A 24,444-nucleotide genomic window follows, 5' to 3' on the forward strand; every position below is an offset into this window, starting at 1 on the left:
GCTCTCAGCTTTAGTATATATCAGACCTTGAGGCTCTGCAGAGGTTATTCCTCTGGATAAATCAAGCATCCACTGACAAGGAGACATTTTCAGATAAAATTCTTCAAACACCAATAAGAAAAGAAGATTATACTGTGTAAAAGACACTGTATATCTTATCAAGTAACTGCCGTGTTAGTGATACAGTTTTTGAGTTTAAAATGTAGAGCAGTCGAAGCAAATTCTTTGTATAACTTTACATAATTTAAATCTTGGAGCCAAAAGCAAGATGCTGCTGGCACTGAATCTTAATGAAACTTGCAAGCCTTTGAAGAAAGCCCTGGAAAACTGGATCAAACTAGCAATTAGTCAGTCAGGTCCAGCTGCAATGCTAAAACAAAAAGGACTTGTGCACTTCCATGAACACACAGGGAGAAATTGTGCTTGGGGTTGTTTTTCTCTCATCTCCTCCTCGATTTTCTCAAGAGAGCTGTTGTCTAAAGGTGGACAGATTTTGCTGTGGGCCAGTTTGTTTCTGGTTAGCAACTTGGTGTCTTCTCTGAGAATACTGAGTTCCGATCTGAAAACAGCACCTTTCGACTCTAGCCGATGTATCGCGTGGTAGACTGCAGCACAGAGGGTCCAAACAGTAAAAAAATGTGGGTACTTTTTCAGTATTCTCTGTCCTAAATGAGAAAACTCTGAATTTAGTCAACTTCTACGCAACGTAGTCATAACAAAAAAGACATACACCGCCCACTAAAAATGCATTAACCTTTGTTGCAGTGGAATAAACAATAACTGCATGCTGGTGATATAAAAACATGGCAACAATAATTATTTTGCTCACAAAGCTGCAGCAGCTGATGTCTGACAAAGTGTCAGCTAGGTGTGGGTGCATGGCATAAAGAGAAGGATGGTACGCTTCCTACCTCCAGGATTACTGTGCAGATGAGCTTGACACACTGGATTACCGAGTCCTGATTACCAGATATCGTCACCCCTCGCTCAGTAGAGTTGGGCAGCAAATCCCCTGCCACCTGTATCTGAGCTCCGGTGCTCTGCAAATGATAGGAGTAAATAAAAAAATTTAAAAAGGGATTAGTTTGATTTTAGAGATAAGGCAAGTCGTGATTACATTGCCGCGGCTCCTTTCGGTGCCTCTCTGCTGGATTTGCTGACCTTTACAGTTTTCCACCAATACTGAAGGAGACCAACAGCACTATAGTGTGTTTAACATCAAATCAGTCGACAGGTAAATTAAATCTACAATTAGAGGATGTCATGCTCTTAATTGTAACTTGATAGATCAGGGCAAAGAGTGCTGGTTGAGTTTAAACTTTTAAGCTTTAGCTACACTTGCTGATATCAACATATTTCTGGAGGCCGTGGTTGAATCACATAAATGTTTCTGCTACTGAACATGTGTGCTGTAGCAACCAAAGAAATAAATCAAAGCTACAACTAAAATAGCTTTCGGATATTTCAAGACAAAAAAAAAAATCTTTCTAACTGCAGAAAATCAGCCGGCTACCATTGCTGGGGACAGTAAATGCTCAAATGAGAGAGATTCTATTTGTAGATTGGTACAGAGCTATAGTTACAGAGTCAGATGTCTCTGGCAACAGATCTGATAAATCTAATCCTAATGTTTCAACTGGGCCTAAATGTAGTCAGGACTGTTTTTCCTTTTCAAAGTTGCCACTGCTGAGTCATAGTGTATGTTGTGAAACTGTAATTTCAGTGATTCTGAATTGGAGCATGTAATACCTAAAATGCATTACTGCAGATACACAGCAATAGCAAAAGTCTGTGTGTGAATATATGGCTCTGGGTACCCTCCATAGTTGATTGTTTCCAGTTGTTGGATCCGAATGGCCTTAGACCTCAGGTTAATTTTGGAACTAACCCACTCATTGGTTTGTGAACTGCCTGTTTTAAAGGGTGTTTCGGCTGTCACCATCTTGATTTTTTTGAGTCAGAAGTGCCCATATTGGGAGGAGTTGGGGATGACTGAGGGGTGGATATGACTGAGATCCCAAGGACACTATGCCCGCCCACCTATTCTGTAAAACTGACTGCGCCCCAGGCATGTCAGCCAAACCAGATGTGCGTCTCTTTGAGCCCCAATATCAAATTAATTTGGGATTATTTTCAGAAGGACAACCAGAGCACTGATCAGAAAGAGCAAATTTAGCAAATGACACAATAATGATGTGGAAAAAATTAATAGACTTGTTTTTTCAATGGGAGCCAGAGGGTTTTTGTAGCCAGGCCCTCAGTGGTATTGCACTTTAAGGCATTTTTGCACTTGACCCATTTTCAATAAAGTCTACAACTTTAACGAATTCGCATTAACCACCATGAAGTACGCTCCAAAACTACCAATGCCGCCATTGTTGGAAAATATGTCTGACTTCAAAATCATAGCACTCGGCCACCCCAACTGTTCACTGATTGGCCCGTCCTCCAAAATGGCCGACCAAACCATAATTCAAACAGGGTTTCCAGACTATAATCACAGCAAAGACTAAAGCTGTGAGCAACGGGTAGGCGGAGTCAGGATAGGGCAGTGCACCAAAACTCAGCAAAACTGTAGAGGATGAATATCAGGCCCTTCCAGCTGCAGCTTCTGTTCCCATTTCCAGGAATAGATTTTGTTATTTTCATATTTCAGTCTTAGACCTGTCTTTGCAGCGAGGACTGAGAGGATAGAGTAGATTTGTGTTCTGGCTGCTCACCTCTCTGATCTCCTTTATCTTGGCCCCTCCCTTCCCGATGAGAGAGCCACACTGGCTGGCAGGGATGACCAGCCGCAGGGTGACTGGTGGCTTGGAGCTGATGGTGCCATTGGCCACCAGCACATTCAGGTCCTGGAGTGAGATATGGGGAAAATAATGTAGTGTATGTTGCTGGAAAAGAAGGAGGAGACAGCGTCCTAAAGGAAAATAGCTGACAGCAGGGGCCAAGGGGGAAACGGAGGAAGAGATAAATCACATTAACTCCAACGATTTGGACTGAACAGCAGCTAAGTTTGATTTCAGCTCATTATATTGGTCATTTTGAGGTTCATAATAATTTAAACACCCTTATAATTTCAGTTTGATCAAGTCTTTACTCAGTCAGTAACTTGGCTGAATTTTGTAAATACTAAAAATTAAACAGTAAAAGATGAGTAAAGATAAAATCTCTCCCAATTATTCCATATCATGATGAGCTGATGAGTCAACATTTCACCGCCTATTGGTGCTATTTCAAAATCAAAAAGACCAAAGCAGGCTCTACACACTCGCGGTTTTGCAGTTACAGTGCAGCCAAGCTTAATTTCTACTGCTTCAACATTAATATCCAACATCAGGAAAAGCTAGTGGGATCCATACTGGAGGTGTCAGGTGGAGCTTTGGCTGCGAGGCAGAGAGAACAAAGATCAACCCGCATCTGCACCTCATTAACCTCTGCCTCTTTATCTGCATGTTCCTGTATATGCTGGATAAAAAACTGAGCCTGAGCTCACGGGGGGGAAACATACCAACATCTTTACATCTCACTAATTAACGACAGTTTTACGAGGTGGACGTATTGATTCACTTTTGACTGAACCCGACGAGCTGACTCGCCGTGCTTTCGATCTTCATGCTAGGCTAACTGCATTCCGGACTCAAATGTCATATTTTTGTATGTTAAAAGGACAAAAAAATGAGACCAGTTATAATCCTGTCATTTAACTCTCACTCTTGCCAAATCTTTCTTATAAAATGTCAGTAAAATTATGCATTATTTTAATGGTGTACAACCTGAAGGGAACAGTATCTTGATTTGCTGAAGAAGTTGAAATCAACATATATGACGAACAATTTCAGATGATAAAGACAGCCTAGGACTGAATGAGTGCATGCAGTCTGTCTATGTAATCTATATGTATTGTATTTGCAACATTAGAAAAATGATTTGGACCGAGAACCTTAGCGATTTGAAGAGTGTTTTTATAGTGCAGGTAGCAAACATCCATCTGCTCTGCTGTGGGTGGAGATAGAGCTTTTAATTAGTGAACAGTGTCTCTGTAAACCTTTGATATGTAAATACGCTGTGCTATCTCTCTTCCCATCAGAGCTCAATCCACAACAAATGTGTGACAGAATGCAAGGCATGCTGCTTGTTTTTGAACGGTTTATGTTGGGGCCAGTTTGCAATAAAATTAGTAGAGTTTGACTTAAGAGGGGACGGCATGGATGTGTAGCCTCAGGGGATTTAGCTTATGAGGGGAACGGCACAATATTTCCAATAATTGTGAACTTTATTTAAAAAGCATATTCTGATGTGCCTCTCTACTCGTATCTATATTTAGTGAGGCAGATCAGGCTCTCTGACGTCTCGTCTCATTAGAAGAGGAGCATGCAGCTCCTCTGTACAATCACAAGACTCTGGGCGTCATTTTCATGATTTGATCTAAAAATACGAGTTACATCTGAACAACTGTGAATGTTCCCATACTTTCCTGTTCTCAAAGCGAATTGGCGGATATAAGACAGCGGGTGACAGAAGCACTGCTCACACAACGAGTTCCTGAGCTTAAATCCCCAAACCATATTGTATGGCTGGTGGGTTAAGGACTCCCATACAGAAAGATTATGCGGCTTTGATGTGTGCTGTGCTTCGACACCTGAGAGCAAAACACATGTACGACAGTGTAGCGCGTGTATTGTGTTTATTGGGAAAAAAAATTCAGATGATCAAATCACTGTATTTGCATAAATGTGGCAGACGTTGGGTAAATGTTATCCATAAAACAGCTCACACAAGTGATCAGCTGCCAAGTGAAAAAAAAAAAGTGAGCTCGTGCTCCGTAATCATAAACTACTGAGACAGAAACAAATACCGAGTCCAATACTTATTAGCCAAAAACCTGATAATTACCTTTTGTTTTTAATTATAGGTGTCAGACATGCAATAATTCAACTATGGAGGAAGAGACGCAGAGGGGGTCAGCTAGCACGTTGCTATGGAAACGCAGGAGTTTCAGGGTTGAAAAGAGGTGAGTGTGAAAGATCTTTAATGAATACTGTACTGTGCTCCCAGCCAGCATATGTTTACTGAAGGCTGCCGACCTGAGCGGGGACCACCTGTTCCTGTGCCAGCGTCTGCTGTGATGCTAAATCAGAGTGACAACGGCTCTCATTTCGACATATTAATTAGTGTCCTGATGGACAGTCACCGTGGGAATTAATAGCATGAGGAAACTTTCATCTATAACTCATTAGTAGTGTACAAATCCTTCTCATTAACAGATACAAATTTGTAACATTTGTACTTTAATGAACTGAACTTAACATGTGTCATCCAGGAAAAAATTATGTGATCTCACAACTTGCTGCACAACAAACATCATGTCATTTAAAGAAGTCCACATGGTTTTGCAACAGCAGTTTCATCCACGTATCCCAAATTTTCCTCTGCAGAGTCTGAAAGCACATCAAGTGCTCGGAAATACTAAAAATATTTTCCTTCCACCACTTCAGTTTAGAATATAATCGATAGCAATAAAAACACATTAGTGGTACGGCCGAGATGTGGTGGTGTAATGGCTTCTACCACTTTTTCCCAGATTTGACAAAAGTTATTTTGGCTCCAATAAGACTTTTGAGTTCTTTCAAAAGCATGCTAAATACAAATCTTTGGTTTCCTCTGTAAGAGACATACAATTGTAACCAACATTCCCTTTTGGTTTTATTGTGAAATGAAGAGACAAACTGAATGAATGTCTCTGTTGTGTCAATAAATGGCGTGCTTCTAGTGTTGGGAAAGGTTACTTTTGAAATGTAGTGGTAACAGATGACTAGTTACCCTGATGAAAATGTAAGACATATTTTTTGATTACTTTTCTAACAAATGTTTTGAAGTGGACAATAGAGCGGAAAAATCCTAAAAATAGATTTAAACTACGCAGGGTAAACCTCCCAACAGTATTCAACACTGATTACTGACAAACTTTAGTTCAAAGTTCTTCCATATAACTTTGAAACAGATCATGACCTCAAACCAAGTCTTACACTCAGGTCGACTCCATGCTGACTTATGATAGAACTATAAATAGGGCTGATTATGTTCGCAGTTTCTAACTCTAACTCTAATTTAAGGATTTTTTTTTTTTTTTAAATATCACTTTGTGTCATCCGACGACATGGCCAACTGCCTCGGTGTGGTTGGTTAGAGTGATGCATATTGATTTGTTTTTTACCCAAACGAATATAGTCGGATGTAATATCTTTCTAGTCACCAACAATTTGAACAGTAACTGTAATTTAATCACATATCTTTTTCTCAAAAATCTGTTACTGCTTGGTTACGTTTTTTGAATTACATAATTCGTGACATGTAACGAGGTTTGAGTTACGTAGGTTACATGCAACGAGTTCCTCCCCAACGCTGAATCGTCAAAGTTACCTCCTCCAGTTTGTACGTGATCATGGTGAAAGCTCTGAAGACGCTGTCTGTGGCACCGGTAATGGTGATGATCCTCTCTGGACAGGAGCCCTCTGAAATGTTTACCCGTGCACTGCTCTGTTGGAACAGAAGTCATCAGATCATTTATTTGTCACCAATAAAGAAATAAGTTACAAAAAAAAGGTTATTGCTGAAAGTTGCTGAAGGTTCAACATTAAACTGCTGTTGGCTTAGCATAAAGTCAGGAGAGAGGCTGCTCTAGTTCTGTCCAAAAGCATTCAAATCCACCTACTGTACATGTACCTTCCGCAAAAACACAACTTGTTTTTTTGGGGAAATAAACAAGATATAGTTAGTAAAATTAGAAGATGTTTGTAGGCAGGTTTTGTTTGGACGGAAACCCTCTAGCCATAGCTTCCATGCTAAACTAAGCTGACCGAAACACCATGTCCAATCGAGATTTACTCTTCACCTCTCAGGAGAGCCACATTAGCTGTTTTCCCTTGTTTTCAGGGTTTATGCTAAGCTAAACTGCTAACTGTAGCTTTATCTTCAGCATACTGACATAAAAAAGGTATTCATCTTCTCATCTAACTCTTGGTACAAAATCATTATTTCCCCAAATCTCAAGCTCTCCCTTCCTGGTTTGGTTCCAAAGTAGGAAAAAAAGGGTTTTAGGTAGCCAGATACTGGTCAGTTCAGCACATCCATGGGTGAGAAAGTCAAGTGACATGAGGTAAAGGAGGTGAGACTGAAAGCTTTACAGCACATCTCTGTATCTAAGACTGATAATCTATTTTTCCCTCAGGCGTCGCCCTCGTCTCCTGTGCTTGTCTCCTTCCATTTTGTGCCCTTGTATTACGAGTTAAAGTCACATGAGTACTGACAGAGCAGTGCCCTGACCTGTGGGACATTTCCTCCAGTCAGTCCAGTGAGTCATTCTCCCGCTGTGGCTAAAAGCCAGGAAGCCAGGAGGCCTGCCCAGCTTGGGGAGGGACTGACAGTGAGTCTCATACAGTTGGGAAGTAACAAAGGCCAAAACCGCCTGTCTGTCTGTCTGGATGGATGGATGGATGGATGACTACCAAGGGTGAGTGATTTATCCAGCAACTCTGTAGTGCTGCATTGTCCTATGACCTCACCATTCCTCTGTTTATTCTTCTGCCTCATAAAGTACAACAAAAAACCCTTGGCAGCCAGTGAAAGACTCAAATGTGCCGCCACAGTGTCAGCCTAATTACTTCTTAACGCAAAGAGTTAACCAAGCGGCATTAGTTCGGCTGCACCCTTGAGATTTATAAAGAGGGAATGGAGGGTCAGACAGAGAAAAAAAGAAAGTGGTTTTAAGCATGACAAGAAAGAGGAAAGGGATTTGGTGAGAGGGCTGCTGGAGGAGGTGCAGTGACTGGTAGAGTGAGAGGATTTAAATTGAAAAGGTGATGTTATTGCCCAAAAGGCAATTCAGACGATGTACCTGTTCTGTGTGCTTTTCAGACTCAGAGCTCCCAAACAAGCAACAAGAACCGATCTCTGTTATTATTACATACAAGTGCCAGGAAGCCTGACCTGTATTAGAGGGCCTTCTGAGATTAAATTAGGTTTTCTCTTGAGATGAATGCAGAAAATATAAGAGATCCAGTCACTTCATGTCTTCATTTAAAAAAGGGACAAACTGTACACATGGTAGCAGCTCAACTCAAAAATACATGCAAACTGTAATCTCACATGACACAAAAATGGAAAATGGTCAAATATACTAAGCAGAATGTAACCACATGCAAGTGAAAGAATGAAAAGTTGAGGTTCAATGCACAACATTCAACACACTGTACCTCTTCTCGTATTCGTTTCACAGTCTCTCCTTTCTGAAAAAGACGAGATGAAGGGCTTTAAACAGAATCAAAATAGTCACATCACGGTGTAATGAGCTCAAATTGGATCCAAACGACATTCGGTGGTGGCTTGAAATTCTATTTCCAATCGGTTTCTACAGATGCCTCTCAGTCTGAACGCTCTGGTGTCGCAGATCAGATTTCTTGCGTCGTTCACAATGACGACTTCATTTTAAACGTTACAGAGTGGGCGGAACGATATGCTACCAAAAACAAAGTGTTATCAATTTGATAAACTTCGGTGCTACGGAGGAAATGAATTGCTGCAGTGCAGCTATGCGTACATCGTTACCACAGCAACCAGCGCAGATAGGTGATATCTGGACACACGAATAACAGTGCGGACAGTCTGTCCTAAAGATTTGGTTCGAGGAACAAATTCAATTTTTGCCTGCAGTCTGAACAGAGCCGACGTGAAGCCTGTCATTTCATACCACGTCAGATGGATGTGAAACAGAATAAAATTCAGCGTGGTTGTGTCCTCTGCGGTAACTCTGCAAAATCATATGTATATCTAAACAAGGGATACGCACACCAACTGTCATGGCTGCATATTTCTGTGTGTGAAGAAGAAGCCAGGGACGAGAACATTTTGTCAGACTTGTGTCACTGCAGCACACCCTCTGCTGTTTTTTTTTGATTGCCCCTCCCCTGTTTTGTTTTTTTATTTTATTTTGGCTAAAGTCCATCAAAGCTGTCACACCTCTGTTCACACCTTCATGCACCAGCTGTCAACCACTTCCTTACAAGAGTATCAAAAGCAACATCATCTCACACCTGGACTACTTTGTCATTTATGTTATGTTCTAGGAAAACATATTATTTGTGGTCTATCGTGACTGGGCTTCTATTGATGGGAAAGAGATGAGGTTTGCCAAAGAGATGGGAAGGGAGGGGGAGAAGTTAGTTATTAGTCCAAGTGCTGCAGATCAAGAACCTCTCTCTGTTGAGTTCCACAGTATGTACCAAAGTCATCTCACTTTTTCCGCCCGCTTGCTTTCTTATATCTGTTTCCTGAGAAATTTCAACACATTGTGGCGTCTTTCTTTCTAGCACTTCCCAATTTTTTGGCATTCATTTATACATTTTTCTCCTTTCTCACATTAATGTCTGTCATAGGCTTAATAGCAGGAGACCCTGAGGCAGCACAGTCCCAACAGGCCCTTCCTAGCAGACACTAAAAGTGCCCACGAGGAGCCAACACTAATATGTGTTTGGAGCTCAGTTTCAACAGGAGGCTTGCAGTCAATGTACAAATGTTTTGGTTTGATGGATAACTGTGGTCCTTTATGGGAGGTGGGGGAGCTGATGAGGTCTCTTATATTTAGTTTGGGGATATTCAGAACAACAACTCTTTGTTAGAGGGCTTTGTGTTCTGATGATTTCAAAACAATCAAGGCCGAGAGAGATATTATTTTACAAAATCTTATTTTGAATCACAATCCACATAAAAGCTATCATTAAAGTATTCGGCTTAGAACAACAGAAAACAACTATTGATTTACATAAGATTATACCCAGGTATAACATTTTAAAACATTTACCTAATTTGTTTTTTTTTTGAAGATTAATACCTCTTATATATGCAGTATTTTCTGAAATGGAAGAAAAATAGTCATTCTCACCTTTCCTATGATGCTGCCAACCTCCTGAATACAAAGAGATAAAGGTAATTACTTACATAAAATCAAAGAAAAGCATAAACATATAATCCTCACAGTAACTTTCCCTTATTCTTTAATTCTATGAATCCAGCCTGTTTTCATCCCAGGGCGTCAAATACTGCTGTTTAGTTACAGCCCGCTGGCGTCTCAGACATACGTACAAGGTGCCTCCGGTTTAGGCATCCAAAACTATGTTTAAGTGTAGAAGAAGATCGTGGTTTGGGTTAAATGTGATACGGTCGAAATTTGGTTAAGTTTACGCACGAAAACTACTAGGTTTGGGTTCAAATGAACAATTATATTCAAGTAGTGTTATGTACGTCACATAAGTTACCTTACATACGATACGAAAGTTGAATACATTACATAAGTAACTTACTCGCGTTACTTAAAAGAAATCCGTATTGACGTTTGCTTTCTCACGGACTCTAATGCCGATTTCTCGGCTGAAAGTCTTGTGTTACTTCCAGCCTCCACAGGCCGACTGTGGTACTTCTACTTCCTCTTCAACCCTGCTCATCACAGTGCAGACCAGCGGTGGAAAGTAACTAAGTACATTTACTCAAGTACAATACTTAAGCACAATTTAGAGGTACTTGTGCTTAGCTTAAGTATTTTGATTTGATTCTACTTTATACTTCCACTCAACTACATTACAGAGGGAAATATTGTACTTTCTACTCCACTACATTTATTTGACTAATTTATTTCCCTAGTTACAATATTTTATACCTGAAATATATGATCAGTTGCTTTATATGCATTAATATACAGAGATTAGACACGTCAACAGTATCATGTAATAAGATTAGCTCCACCATGACAACATTAAAATGCTGCTCAATGAAGTGATATTTTTGTTATTTATATATGATGAATATAACAAAACTTGGCTATTTTGCATAATGAGTACTTTTACTTTTGATGCTTTAAGTATATTTTGCTGACAGTACTTCTGTCAAATTTTGAATACAGGACTTTTACTTGTAATTGAGTATTTTTTTGATTGTGGTATTGCTTACTTTTAAGTTTAAGTAAAGCATATGAGTGCTCCTTCTACCGGTGCTGCCGACGCCGAGAGGAACCTTGTGTGCATCTCTCTGAAGCAACGGCTTTGACAAAACAGCAGTATCTGACGAACGAGAATAGGCTGATGAATCAGGTTCACAATTTATGATGATGTGACAAATCTTGAGCTTAAAAATGCGGTGCGCACACAAGCATGCATGCATTCATTCATAAACAACCTTTCCATGCATGAGCAGTCGTAGTGTGAGGGTCACTCCCAAGCCCCCGTCGCCAAAGTCCTGCTCACAGTTCATGGTGATGTGGGAGTGGCACGCAGGGAGACGCATGAACAAGGCTCATTCGCTGGTCACACAGTCAAGTGAAGGCCAGCACTCGTTCTCTGGCTCTCCGGGGTCCTTCAGTGCTGCTCTGAGAGAGAACACAAGATAGAATAATAGAATTGGTAATCCTTTCGCATAAATATATAACACTTGTTTCCTACCACAAATGTGCTTCATATCCTTACACATACACCATTGTTTGCACACAAGATGTAGCTCAGGGATGCACCCACACAACCATTAAAAATTCATGACAAGTAGCATTAATTCGGTGTCATCATTCACTGAACATTATGTGGCACTATTAAAACTAATGGCTGTGTTGTACTTCATTTCTTGGAAATTGCATGCTTGTACTGTGTCTAACTGCATTGTTGGCTGAATGCTAATTCTGAGAGATCAAAACGTTCAGATGAATAGAAGACAAATCAAAGCTGAAATCAAACACATTTATAACGTCAAAGGACTTTCAGGCAGCGCTCTATAATTGTAAGTATCTCAGCGAGGAACTTCTTCATGAGTTTAAGTCGATGTAATATTGATGGAGATGCTTATAACAAAGTCATAATGAACACCATTGTGTGTGCAGGATATTGACCTGAAGCACCAGCAGTGTCAGCAACGTTGCATCTCATCAGAGCGTTGGGATCCTGACAGACTGTGGGTGGCCATCGATGAATAACACGCTATCTTTGTCTTCATTACCTGACAAGCAGTTTCTCTCACAGCAAGCAGAGTGATTTTTTTTTAAATTGGATGGGAAAAAAACAAAACCAAAAAAAAGGTCTTTCCTCTGGCGTGAGATTCATGCAAAGTTAATCAAATTCAATTCGTAACAGTTTCCATAAAATGGAAAATGTTTGGAGCTTCTTTTGGGGATCTGATTTGATCTGCTCCATCACGGTCAGATGGAGAAAAAAAAAAAAAATACACTTTTATAGGTAGACGGAGCAGAATTTAAACGGAGACGGCAAATGAGAAGTATCGGTACTGATCGCATAACGACGGTTTGGCAGCAGCTTCGTGCATGTCAGTTATGTGACGCACAGCATGGTGATTAATGTGCGAGACACCTGGCTGCTCTCAATCTCAGCATGATGTATATAATTAGTTCATGGAATCATTCATGTTTCCTCTTGATTTATATTTGCTTACATTTGTCAGCGTGGACAGGGTGAGTGCATATAGAAGGATTAATGAGAGGGGGACAATTAGCAGAATACGGCATTTAATGCATTAGCGCTAACTAAAATACAGCTGAGGCTGATGGGAATGTCCAACCTGCTTTCATCAGTGCGTCAAAGACTGACGTTGTGTCACGGCTTATCGGCATCTTCGTTTCTTTGGTGCTCAGGTTTAGGCACCAAAAACCTCATGGTGAGGTTTAGGGAAAGATCATAGTTTGGATTAAATTTGACATGGATTTGGTTTTGGCACCAAAACTTAACTAAATACGTAATGTTATGTAAGTAACTTACTTAAAAGAAATCCAGGTTGATTTTTGCTTCCACGCAGACTTTTACACCAGTTTCTTGGGTAAAAGTCCTGTAGTTGTTCCATCCAACCATCCCGACCTCTCCCCTATGCGCTCTTTCCACTCAATCACGTGTAACTGAACCCGGGGAGTCACAGTGCAGACACCAAATGGCACCCTGTGCATATCTCTCTGACACCGACAGCTTTGACAAACCAGTGGTATTTGACGCTCTGGGAATGAGAGCCGGCTGGAATGTCATTTGTTTTTTCGTACAGTATTGTCACGTGCAGTATTTTAACAATTCAGATACGGCATCTGGGAACCATGAATGTCTGTAAAAAAAAAAATGCTGTCACAGTATTTCATTGGATAAGAGGATAAGCGGTGGTCCGACTGAAATTGCCATCACGAATGACTTAAATTTATCTCACTGAATAATCAGTTAATAGAGCCATGTATGTACCATCACCTCTCCTTTCAACAGAATATTAAAATGCATTTGATTTTAATGAAATCCAAACCTGTCTATGGAATCTTTTATCGCCATGGTTGATGTTAACCACTCGTATTCAGTAACAAATTCTCCTTCTTCTTTGACTCATCAAGGCTGTTTGTTTGTCTGCCAGATGCATTCCAAACAGCCTACAGTGCTACTATATACCAGCCTATTGCTGCAATCCTGCTGATATTTGTGTGTGTTTTTATAAATCTGCATTCTGTCTGTAGATTTGGTGAGCTATGAGAGGAGATCATGTTTAATAAATGGGTGTTATTTTAGATGAGATCCAATTCCTGAGAGACTAGTTGTAGGCAGGTTTATTGCTTTTACTTGCGCTAGGCCATCGCTCCTTGGCTGATTTATTTATGCACCAGATGCTTGCAAAGACACGTTTAAATGCTCACACGCATCCTTCTTAAGATATCACAGACCTTGACTGTCTCTGAGTTTTATATTCCCAACGTGGCCATGCCATCGTCTGACATGCCGGTCAAAATGTGGCAGTAAGTGAAGCAGAGTGTCATTTTGCAGGATTATATTGCATTAAATCAAACTTCCTCTGCTTTAAAAAAAAAAAAAAAAAAAAATGATGCTCATTGGATTGACTTACAAAACTATCAGTTAGAAGCTTATTTCCATACCATTTCCACAAATATCAAGCAAAGCCCTTGGAGCTGCCCGAAGATAAACAAAAGCTGGAGCATTTTACTCGCCGTTAGCTACAGATGTAAGGCCAAGTAATCATGATTTTAAGCTTGATCGATGCATCCTGAACACGTGTGTTTTCACAAAGCACATTTGTGCAACCCGTGGGCTAACTTCATTACGTTTAGGCACTGAAGGGCATGGCTAAAATGTTAGCACTTTATTGCATTAGGAGTTAATGGTTGGAAGGATCATTATGTACAATTCTGTGGGTTGATAACAAGGCATGTGCTCTGTGTCTGTGTGAGGGCGGTGAGCCTCTGAACTCCTCATTTCCAGAATCCCAAGCAGCAGCGTTCCAGGATGAACAGAGCCCCTCTGTTCTAAATTAAACCTGATAACTCACAACAGAGAATTAGCAAAGTACAGACTGTAGCACCAGGCTGCCAAAATGCAGTCAGACCAGGAGAGAGAGGCCGAGAGACCATTCGCTGTCCTGCTCTTCTGTCACTGACTTTGTAACCTTGGGCTTTCCATGCCTGACTGAATACAGCATGCAGGAGCTTTAAGGTGTGACTCACTGCTCGTGTTCATCTTTATATGTACTAAATTAAGCATGACTTTGTGAAACCAAATGACTGACACAAAAACAAATGACCATAAGAGTCTTCAGTCGGCAATTTAGAAGAAAATATAGAGGTTTAAACTGTATTATAAGGACAATTCTGAGTTGTTGAAATTTTGGTCTTAGATTTGCAATTAGCAAATTTTGCCCATCATTGGAAAATTGTAAAGCAAGTTGTAAATTAAATTTCAACCAATTTATTTCGAGGTAACACCTCAAGTAAGTCCATAGTCCGGGAAACATGACATCTGCTTCAAATCAGCATGTTAGTATTGTCTTTGTAAGCATGCTGGCGTGCTGATCGGCTTTTAGCTCAAAGCACCACCTTCAATCCTTTTTCCAGACCTCAGAAATGAAGCGGGTGTGCACTGTGGAACTCGATTAGCAACGTCCAAGTTCAAGACCACCACCTCTATTATGACTGTCTCTGCTTTGAATTAAGCCCAATCTAATTAAATCCAACGTTCTTGTGAATTAAACCATTGTACTCACAAGTCTGGAGGCAGTCAAAAAAACAACAACGGATTGCCACTCCACGAGGACATGAGAATCCAAGCAGAGTCTCCTTTACCAACTAAATGTTCTGTTTCATATTATAAAATACACACTGCAAAAAGGGTCACATGCTTGTTATCACGCATGTTTGCAAACCTCTACATCTTAACTGGCACCATATTGTTTTCCTCTGTAACTTCCATGTGATACATGGTACTTTCACCTGTTGTAAATAATACAATTATACGGTGTACCTGTATTCTGTATTAAAGCTGAAACAATTAATTAATCAGTCGATCAAAAAAAGAATAATCACCAGCTGTATTGACAATCACTCTTTTGAAATTTGCCGGTTCCACCTTTTCTTTGCTGTGTCAAATACAGTTTGACAGTAAATGAAATACCACAATGGATTCTGGGAAACTGGGTTAGGCATTTTTCTTTCACATTTTCACATTTCACATGTGGAATAACAATCGTGACAATTATTTATAAATTGAAGTTATCAAAACGTTTCTATGAGACATTATCATACTCCCTGCAATGATCTATTCATGTTATACATATAACAACTGCGTGAATGTCACAGTGTACACCAATCCACCACAACATTAAAACCACTGACAGGTGAAGCATTAAGTATAGCACAACAGCCCTGCAATAAATCCTCCCTTCATGAGGATTATAATATTCAGCTGTTATAAAATCTGATTGAAAGAGTCATTTTGGAAACTGTAATTTGTGTTGCTGTTGAACTGGGAACGGTTACATTGTCAGGGGGCTCCTAATGTTTTGTTCCGACTATTTGAATAAATTGGCTAGACAAAATGTTAAGAAAACCATTTAGTACAATCCAAAGTCTCCAAAACGATCATTTAAATAAATGAACACTTCTTTCAGTCAGACTGGATAACAGCTGAACATTATAATCATCATGAAGTGAGGACTTCCTGCTGCGCTGTTGTATGTTTTACTTCACCGAAAAGTGTTTTAAATGTTCTGGCTCATCAGTGTATAACATGTGACAGCATGTATCTAACAGATACAAAAATATGCTTGACTGGTTTGTGTAATGTTGTAATTACAGATAGGATAAATGACATCATTACACATTACAAAAATAACAACCGATCAATTACCAAAATTTTAAATGATCCTGAAAGTTAAATGTGGCAAGAATCCAGGAGTTTTTTGTCAATCTTCCGCAAACTATACATCAAAGATGTCACGGATAAAAGCAACCGGCATACATCCCTTGACAGCCGCCAGCAATTGTTGTTGTTTTTTTCCCTGCCATATTTTCAGGAGCCTCCACTCCAGAGAGACTGTCGAGATGAAAAGGACGCTGTACAGCCCGCTTGTCTAGAGGACTGGACACCTGTTCTGAGACAACCATGTCCCTCATACGACCGGCAAGCAGACGGCTCGGGGCTGGCTTATAGGAAATGAGTAAGGTAAGAGGACACGCCTGGTCTCCATGGTGAACGAACAAGAAACAGGGTTCCCCTCCGCATACAGTACACACAGGGGGTCTGCGGTATTGAGTGTCCATACGCTAAACACACAGAGGCGGAGAGGACAGGGTGTCCCCCCAGGTGGGCGCATATAGAGCAGCAAGTGAGAAGGTGTCAATGTGAGTACACGCGCACGGTGGGGGCAAGAGGTGAGAGACCATCCACATACATGCTCACACAAGCGCCCCCCTCCCCCAACACACATACAGACGGCGACATTCATAGGTCTGTGGGCACCAAAACAAGACTCAAACAAACCCACATACAGCTGCTGGGATGAAAGGAGCCAACAATTCACACACACACACACACACACACACACACACACACACACACACACACACACACACACACACACACACACACACACACACACACACACACACACACACACACACACACACACACACACACACACACACACACACACACACACTTTGATCTGCCGAGAAGTTCCACAGGAAGACATTGTGCATCAATCTGTCATGAACAAACTCAGACTACTGCTGTTCGAGGACATGGGATGACACAATGGGAACGTCATCCACTCGAACAATGATGAAAAATTACAAGAGGGGGAAAAAAACAAAAAACAAAAAAATCCTCTAGACTCCTCTTCCAAACTTAAATCAGAGGCTCAGGAAACAAACATGTGTGCAGCATACAAACAAGGGCACATATGTGTCTATGACTAATATGTCTATTACTATAGACTGCATACGCGAGTGTATGTAGCAGTTCTGAATAGTGGATGGTGGAGGACGAACACACCACTTGTTCACAGCAGAATTTAAACTTCATGCAGAGGCTTCTTGATTAAATGAACTCAATTCCTTGTGAATGAAATATTCAAAGAGAGACTGTATGTTTGAATTAGCTTTAACTACATCATGGCCACAGGTCATATTGGGATTCATCAGTAATTCTGTGAGCTGTGCTGCAGAGTGTTATGAACATAGATGAAAGAAGACTGCATGTACAATCTAAAGAATCTTATTGCAAAGAAAGTATACTTTAAACCTCCTGTCAGAGGAAGAATCTACATCATATGATCACTCTCAAATTCTCTATTAGCTGTAGTTAAGAAGAAAAACACCTTTAATGTTTCAAATTCTGCCTCATCATGGTGACTGTGGTTTGATCAGATTTGATTGACAGAGCTGGCAACCTTAAGCAAACCCTTCGACTCTCTTCCAGTTTTTATTCAAATGTTCCTAAATCCTGAATGGTGGGAGAAAATGTGACATCAACCTCTTTAATCTACCAAGAAGAGCAGAGAAAAAAGCCCAAATATAAAAAATGTCACATGGGAAAGAACCAAAGCTGGTCTAACCTTGGCAGAAAATTGTGTGTTCGTGAAGGACTTCTTTGCTAATAATAAGAACCTGATGGAGAAAATATGTGTTGTATCCCTTTCAAAATATACAGTACAGTAGCTTAATAATATAGATACATATATATATATATATATACATGACATTTTGACAGGCAAAGATTACAACTATAAGACCTACAACCACTTGATTTGAGTATGAAAAGGATTCTCTATCTTATAGCCGCACTTACACGATCTCCTTATCGAGATGAGAGAAAGAAAGAGAGCGCTTTTGCTGTGAAACAGGAGAGGCTTGAAATTAAAGAGCAGTGTTTCATCTCTCAGCGTGTCTATCTCAGCTCTGTCACATATAATGGGAGGGGTCATCCCTCGGCACAGAGGGGACTGGCCTCTCCTATCAGCCCCTGGCTTCATCTGGTGTTAAAGCATAGCCGTGTCAGCCTGCAGTGCGAGTCGCCTGTCAACCACAAGGCCCCAGAGAGGGTTATCAGACCCCCGAGCTGCCTGCTGCTCCTGGAGCCAGCTTGGCTTCTCCTGCAGCAGAGACGAGGCCAACAGTTCTCTGCAGCCACTGCGTCTAAATGTGGGCTGACGCTGATAAGATTACCCCCCCCCCCCCCCTCACACACACACACACACGGCAGTGCGTTTTTAATCCATGATATGTGGTGTTTTAAAAGTACAAGATTTAATGCAGATTATACAAACAAATCTGCTAAGACAATCAAACTTTGGTTTTCAAAGTCCTGTGACAAATCGACGTGCCTTATAAGCAGTGTGGGTTTTCTGGCTGGCATGACAAAATAGGAGCACTGTCAGGATGGTTACTAAATGAGGATCTGATATAAAAAAAAAAAAAAATTATAATACCTCCCACAGAACCAAGTGTCTTTTATCTAGACTCGAGAGCATTTTATTTCTCACTATTATAACACTCATCATTCACGAGCTACAGTTTGCATGAATTATTGACATTAGAAATAGCTGCATTTGTAAAGTCCGCCGTATGTCACAGTGGCATCAATCAATACTGTCAGGGTTTCTTCGTATCACGTCCATTCATGTCAAAATGTCTACAAGGTACAGATCACCATTGGTGGCAGAATCTGCATATTTACAGGTGAATCCTGCCGCTGATGAATAGCAGCGTAATTGACACACTACTAAGGCTGTCTATACTAAGCCATCAATTTGTATGACAGTCAGGATGGAGCAGTATTTAGGTGGGTTCTCACTCAATGACTATTAATAAATGTGTACCTTTGAAAGAGCATGGCGCCTCTGCAAGAAACATCCATTGATCAGGTTTTGATGTAGTTGTTTTCACAAAGATCTCCTCATTAGTTAAACCCGAGTCTCTTCCTCCTTCTCATTATTGCCAGCAGGGATAAAACAACACAAACATACCGATAATGAACCTTACAGGGCCGCTTTTCTGGGCTGTCAATTGTTATCTCCCAAGCGGCTGCGGGCTCCAGACACAGTGACACTGTCTGAGCCTGTGTTCACGCTGGCATTAGTTAGCATGGGGACAGCGCGGCCCAGGCCTATGTACTGTACGACGGCATTTAGCTTTCAGTCACAAACTAATCTGGAAATAGAAAAACGGTTTCATATGAAAATCTTCAATTGCTTTTGTATGTCACATGCTGCAGTGCTGTTTTCATTTGATTATATGTTTGGACTTCTCCAGAGTGTTTATCCCTCTGGATGCAGCACTGGAATTTTCTGATCATTTGCCTTGCCTTGCTTCACAATGGCATGGCTCTTATTATCAGAGAGCTTCTATTAGGACCATATATCATTCTGAATGGTTTTTTGGCATAGTGGAGAATACACTTTGGCAGGGTATTAACTCCAGCTTTTATCCCATCCCTCTTACTGGATGAAGGTCACTCTCTCTATCTACAAAATGACTTCTCTCTCTTCTCTTTCATCCCCACTTTCCTCCCATCCTCCACACCAGGGCATGAGTCAGAGAATCTGACACCTCAGAGGAGAGGAGAGGAGAGGAGAGGAGAGGAGAGGAGAGGAGAGGAGAGGAGAGGAGAGGAGAGGAGAGGAGAGGGAGGACAGTGGAGAGGAGGCAAATTGAGAAAGAAAGACAGAAGATGGAGGCAGTTGGAAGGAAGAGAGACGAGTTGCTCAATATCTCCAAGAAACAAGAAACCTGACACGATGTGGACCGGTCCTAGCTTCCTTGATGTACATATGAAACATGGCAATTCAATTCATGAGTGCACAGATGGCGCAGGAGGTCTGGCTCCATTTACATCGCAAATCTCAACTGCACAATCTCCTTTATAGTGGCGTGTACAGTTTGGCTGAAAAATTACACCATTTACAGTATCACTACGCTTAAGTTAGCAGTCGATGGTGTGTTATTTGGTATAAAACACTGCCATGCACGTTGAGCTGAAACTACAGATTACATAAGCTCCACAACAAACTGAGCACAAACCCAAAAATAGTGCAGTCCCTGTTAAATATTTCAGGCACTCGGCAGCTGAAGGGGGATAAAAAGCTTCTCTCCTTCTCGGTTTCAACACAAAAAAACACACAGATGCAGATGGCCAATTGAAAGAAAACCTCCATTTAGTATACTGTGGCGCAAAGCGGATTACTGTCACGAAGGCAGTCTTTTAGCTTATTGGCTTGATATACAGGACTTACTCGGTGGAGTGGTGTGCTTAGCATACACCTATCGTTATTTCTCAAGTCTCTGTTACAGTACAGACAGCATGAAAGCTGCTCTTTGAGGATAACTTCTTGACTAAATAAATCACGCTCATGAGACTCTTTGCGAGACACAACAGGAGAGTCACGAGGCCAGCTGGGTCAATCTTTGGAGCTCGACACAGTGCTATCTTTTCATAGCAGGGACAGCCCGCAGCTCCGTCAGCCACTGGGCCCGTGTTAAGAGCAGCAGCGAGGGTCACATCGTGTTTCAGAAGAAAGGGTCTCTTCATAGCAGCATAAGAAGGTCACAAGCCAAGCAATAGACACTGTTTATCTACAAGGAAGCTGGCCGATTTCAAATCAACATGTATTCACAGGATTTTGTTTCGTGCTGTCCTGTACAACGTCGCCTGCCTCGTGGTACAACATCAGGATAAAGAACACAAAGCAAAAATGTAGCCGCAAAGCCAGAGAAAGTGGGGAGTTGTGCCTCAAGAGTCTGTAGTTATTAGAATGCGACAAGCACAGGTTAATTACTCAAATGCAGGTTAACTGCTACAGGGGATTAATCTCGAGTATTGGAGAGGAAATTAATATGTATAACAACAATGCTCTTGTGACAACAACATCTAAAATAACAGCAGAGTAGAGATGATGATACTGATTCTTCCAAAAGTATGACACTTTATTACAGAATTTAAGTATAATTTAAATTAAAGCAAATTTGACAGCATATTGACTTATGAAATAATTTGAATAAAATAAACATCAGCATAAGGTTTTTAGGCAGTGGAAAGACCCGGGATCTTTGTGGATAAATCATTCTTTTATTCTCCACGTCAGTAAAAGGCGTCTGAATATCCATGGTGTCTTACAGCAGAACTGTTTAATAGAGTGAAGTTGCTGCGCTGGGCTGCATTTACTTGATGACTGCGAACTAAAACAAAGCATTGTGCCTGTTGTTTCAGGCATTGCCCCCCCCCCCCAAACACACACACACACACACACACGTCATTCTGCAAGACCAGCATCTTACGAGATGAGGGGGATTATTGGCAGTTCCCAGACGTTGGAGCAGCACGTGTCAGGTCTGGCTTCTGTTATTTATGAAGCCTCTCTGCCCCAGCCCTCTCTGTAGCAGCGATGCAGGTGGGGTTTCATTATTGAAGATGTTCTTCCACTTCTTATTAGATCTCTGACTCTCAGAGTGCATTAAGGAATTGCATCTGGACAGAGAATCAGCAATACATGATGGCCTGACTTTGTTCCCCCTGGAGCCTCTCTAAAAGATGTGTGTGCCTCTCACATCAGCCACAATGTATGCCCTATTCCATTTCCAGGAATAAATAGTGTATTTGGACTCGAGCAGACGCCCCCTTCACCACACACACTCGCAGAAGAAATTTCTATTCCTTATTGATCTCTGTTATGTGCTCTGGAAGATTAATCTGAATCATGTTCTCCTACTTTTTCAGTAAAACTGCCACACAATGCATTACATCACGATGTAATGCATTCTGCCACAAACAGCTACACCCTGATGTGCAGTTCTCTAATTGTGTCGTCATTTGCTGCGCTTTTGTTTGCACAGATACATACTGGAGATGCACATGCAAGATTCATGAGTATGTCTATCAATCAATCAGCAGGTCGACACTCAGATGTTTTTTTATTGATTGTCTTGGACCGAATACTGGAAAGAAGATCAGTCCCTTCAGTTTCATGTGAGCCATGTTGTGCTGCTAAAATGGACAAATTCAGGTCAAAACATGCAAAATGTAAATAAAACTGGAAGTGAAAAGAGGAGAAATGTTCATTTCATCTGAAATATCAAGACGAATTTGTATTGAAGCTCAACAGTATGGTTAATTAATGTGCTTAACGCTGCTTAATGAAAGTAATTCTGAACATGAGTGGTGTTTATGGACTGCAAATTGTGCCTAGAAGAAAAAGTAACTACAAATAGGGCTGGGAGACATGGACTAAATGCAATATATCACAATATAGTTTGACTAAATATATTGATATCAACATTGCTGTAATAATGTAGTCATGACTATTGGTGCTTTCACAAAATATTTACACAATGACATACATAAAGTAGACGTGAAGGTAAATAACAACTATAAAGTGATGGAACATTCTGGAAAAATACATCACTTTACTGTAATAAAGCTTTTAAAACCAGATGACAACACTCATGTCATATCACCATACCACGATATCCAAAATGTAAGAAGATATCTACAGTCGTACTACGATATGATACAATATCGATATGTTGCCCAACTCTTAACTATAAATATGTGGAAACTGTTAAAGAGTGTAGTATTCTTCTCCATCTGAACTGTTATCAAATGTGACCACAGAGTCTTAAATGTAATGGTAAAATAATAATAATAATAATAATAATAATAATAAACTTTTGGTTTTCAATTGGGTCAGCTTATTAAGACCGCGTTTCCATCCAGTGTGCAATTAGGCATCTTAATGAATAATGGTGTTGTCACACACTCGCTGCCTCAGCACCGAGGAGGCGCCCACAGTACGGGACTTGTTGAGAATGATCTTTGTGTTCAGGACTGGCCTGGCCAACGGGCTCCACTTTCATTATCATAAAACCGTCCCCACACAAGAGGCCAATTGTCTCCTCGGTCTTACTGCTGTCCCCTGCTCATCTGGAGACTTCCTGCCATATGCTAGGTTTAAAAAAACAAAACAACCAAAATAACAGTCACTTTATGGCTTCATTAATTCAGCTGCGCACACAAATGGTTTTTAATCCTACACTGTTCTCATATGAGTGCGTCCAGGTAGCAAAAAACACATTCAAGGGACTTAAATTCAGAGGGACAGAAATAAATATACAGTTAAAATGCCTGGTTGTGGTTTTAATTTGGTAATTGCTCGTTAAGACGAGTTTGTTGGCTTTTAATTCAAAAGATATGGCTCTCCATTTCGTGTAATTCGACTAATAATAGGCTACACTAAGTGTCGATAGCGATAAGAAAGAGCTGTTTCAAGTTGTATAATTGGGAACATGCTGTCCAAAAATGTGCCTTTCCGAAAAAAAACAAAAACCCCTGTAAGTCACTTACCTGTTTTCATGTAAAAGGTTGCAGGCTGCAGTTGCCACTAAACTAACCCCATGGATCAGTGCTGACCGGGCTGTGTATCCACATAGAGTCCAATCACACGGAGGCGTAGTGCGGACTGTCCTCCCGGTGTGTCAGCAGACTGGAGTGCAGGGCGCCTGTGCGCTGAGGAGGGGAGAGACGCACACAGAGAGATGCAGGCGGCGACCACCCCGATCACCCCGATCACCGTTAACCGCGGAAGCTCGTGGGACAGAGCCGAGTGTTCTCAGTGTAAAAAATCCAGTGGCTCAGCTGCCGTCAAGTCTCCAATGTGTTTTGCATCCCCGCCTCGGCCGGTGTGGTGCGTTGAGATCCTCTCTGTCCCCAAAGGACCTCTGCTGGGAGGGCAGCAGCGCTTCTCCCCTCTGCGTCGCACCGCAGATTGACTCATTCAGGATCACTGAGCCTCTGCGCGGTGTGAAATCGTGGCAAGACCGGGGAAATTATAGTTGCTGAATCAGTCTCAGTGTTCGGAAAATTTGAAGCAATATACGTTATCTCAGTCATAGTGAGGATTTTCGTGGAGAAATGAACGGTCTAGGGAAAAGTTTCAGCCAACTGTGCCTGAACAATGCGTCATCGTATTTTTTTTCTTCATTTTTTCATTAATAAAACATCATTGATTATAATGTATAGGCTACATGTATACATAAATTCACATAAGAAGTCAGACTGCCTTTGATAAATTGTCACAGGCTTAAGTCTAACGCGG

The 24,444-nt window shown here is 41.0% G+C and overlaps 1 protein-coding gene across 2 annotated transcripts in view; it reads right to left on the reverse strand.

Annotated features, from left to right (window-relative positions):
- The window catches only part of LOC138636530 (poly(rC)-binding protein 4-like), a 36,113-nt gene extending 11,869 nt beyond the window's left edge, over positions 1 to 24,244 (reverse strand). The window contains exons 1-7 of one of the 2 annotated variants that reach the window (XM_069724593.1): positions 23,694 to 24,244; positions 11,224 to 11,413; positions 9,938 to 9,961; positions 8,253 to 8,285; positions 6,421 to 6,537; positions 2,721 to 2,852; positions 912 to 1,040 (exon numbers count right to left, since the gene is read on the reverse strand). In XM_069724593.1, coding sequence (XP_069580694.1) covers positions 912 to 1,040; positions 2,721 to 2,852; positions 6,421 to 6,537; positions 8,253 to 8,285; positions 9,938 to 9,961; positions 11,224 to 11,331 — 543 coding nt within the window. In that variant the 5' untranslated portion in view covers positions 11,332 to 11,413; positions 23,694 to 24,244. The remainder of the gene's footprint in view (positions 1 to 911; positions 1,041 to 2,720; positions 2,853 to 6,420; positions 6,538 to 8,252; positions 8,286 to 9,937; positions 9,962 to 11,223; positions 11,414 to 23,693) is intronic. The other variant, XM_069724585.1, reaches the window with a different exon arrangement.
- Positions 24,245 to 24,444: the final 200 nt, after the last annotated feature.

The sequence above is a fragment of the Brachyistius frenatus genome, unplaced genomic scaffold (genome assembly GCF_029030835.1).
Source record: "Brachyistius frenatus isolate BFR_SWC_R1_liver_20210118 unplaced genomic scaffold, ASM2903083v1 Contig_6, whole genome shotgun sequence".
NCBI classification, from domain to species: domain Eukaryota; kingdom Metazoa; phylum Chordata; class Actinopteri; family Embiotocidae; genus Brachyistius; species Brachyistius frenatus.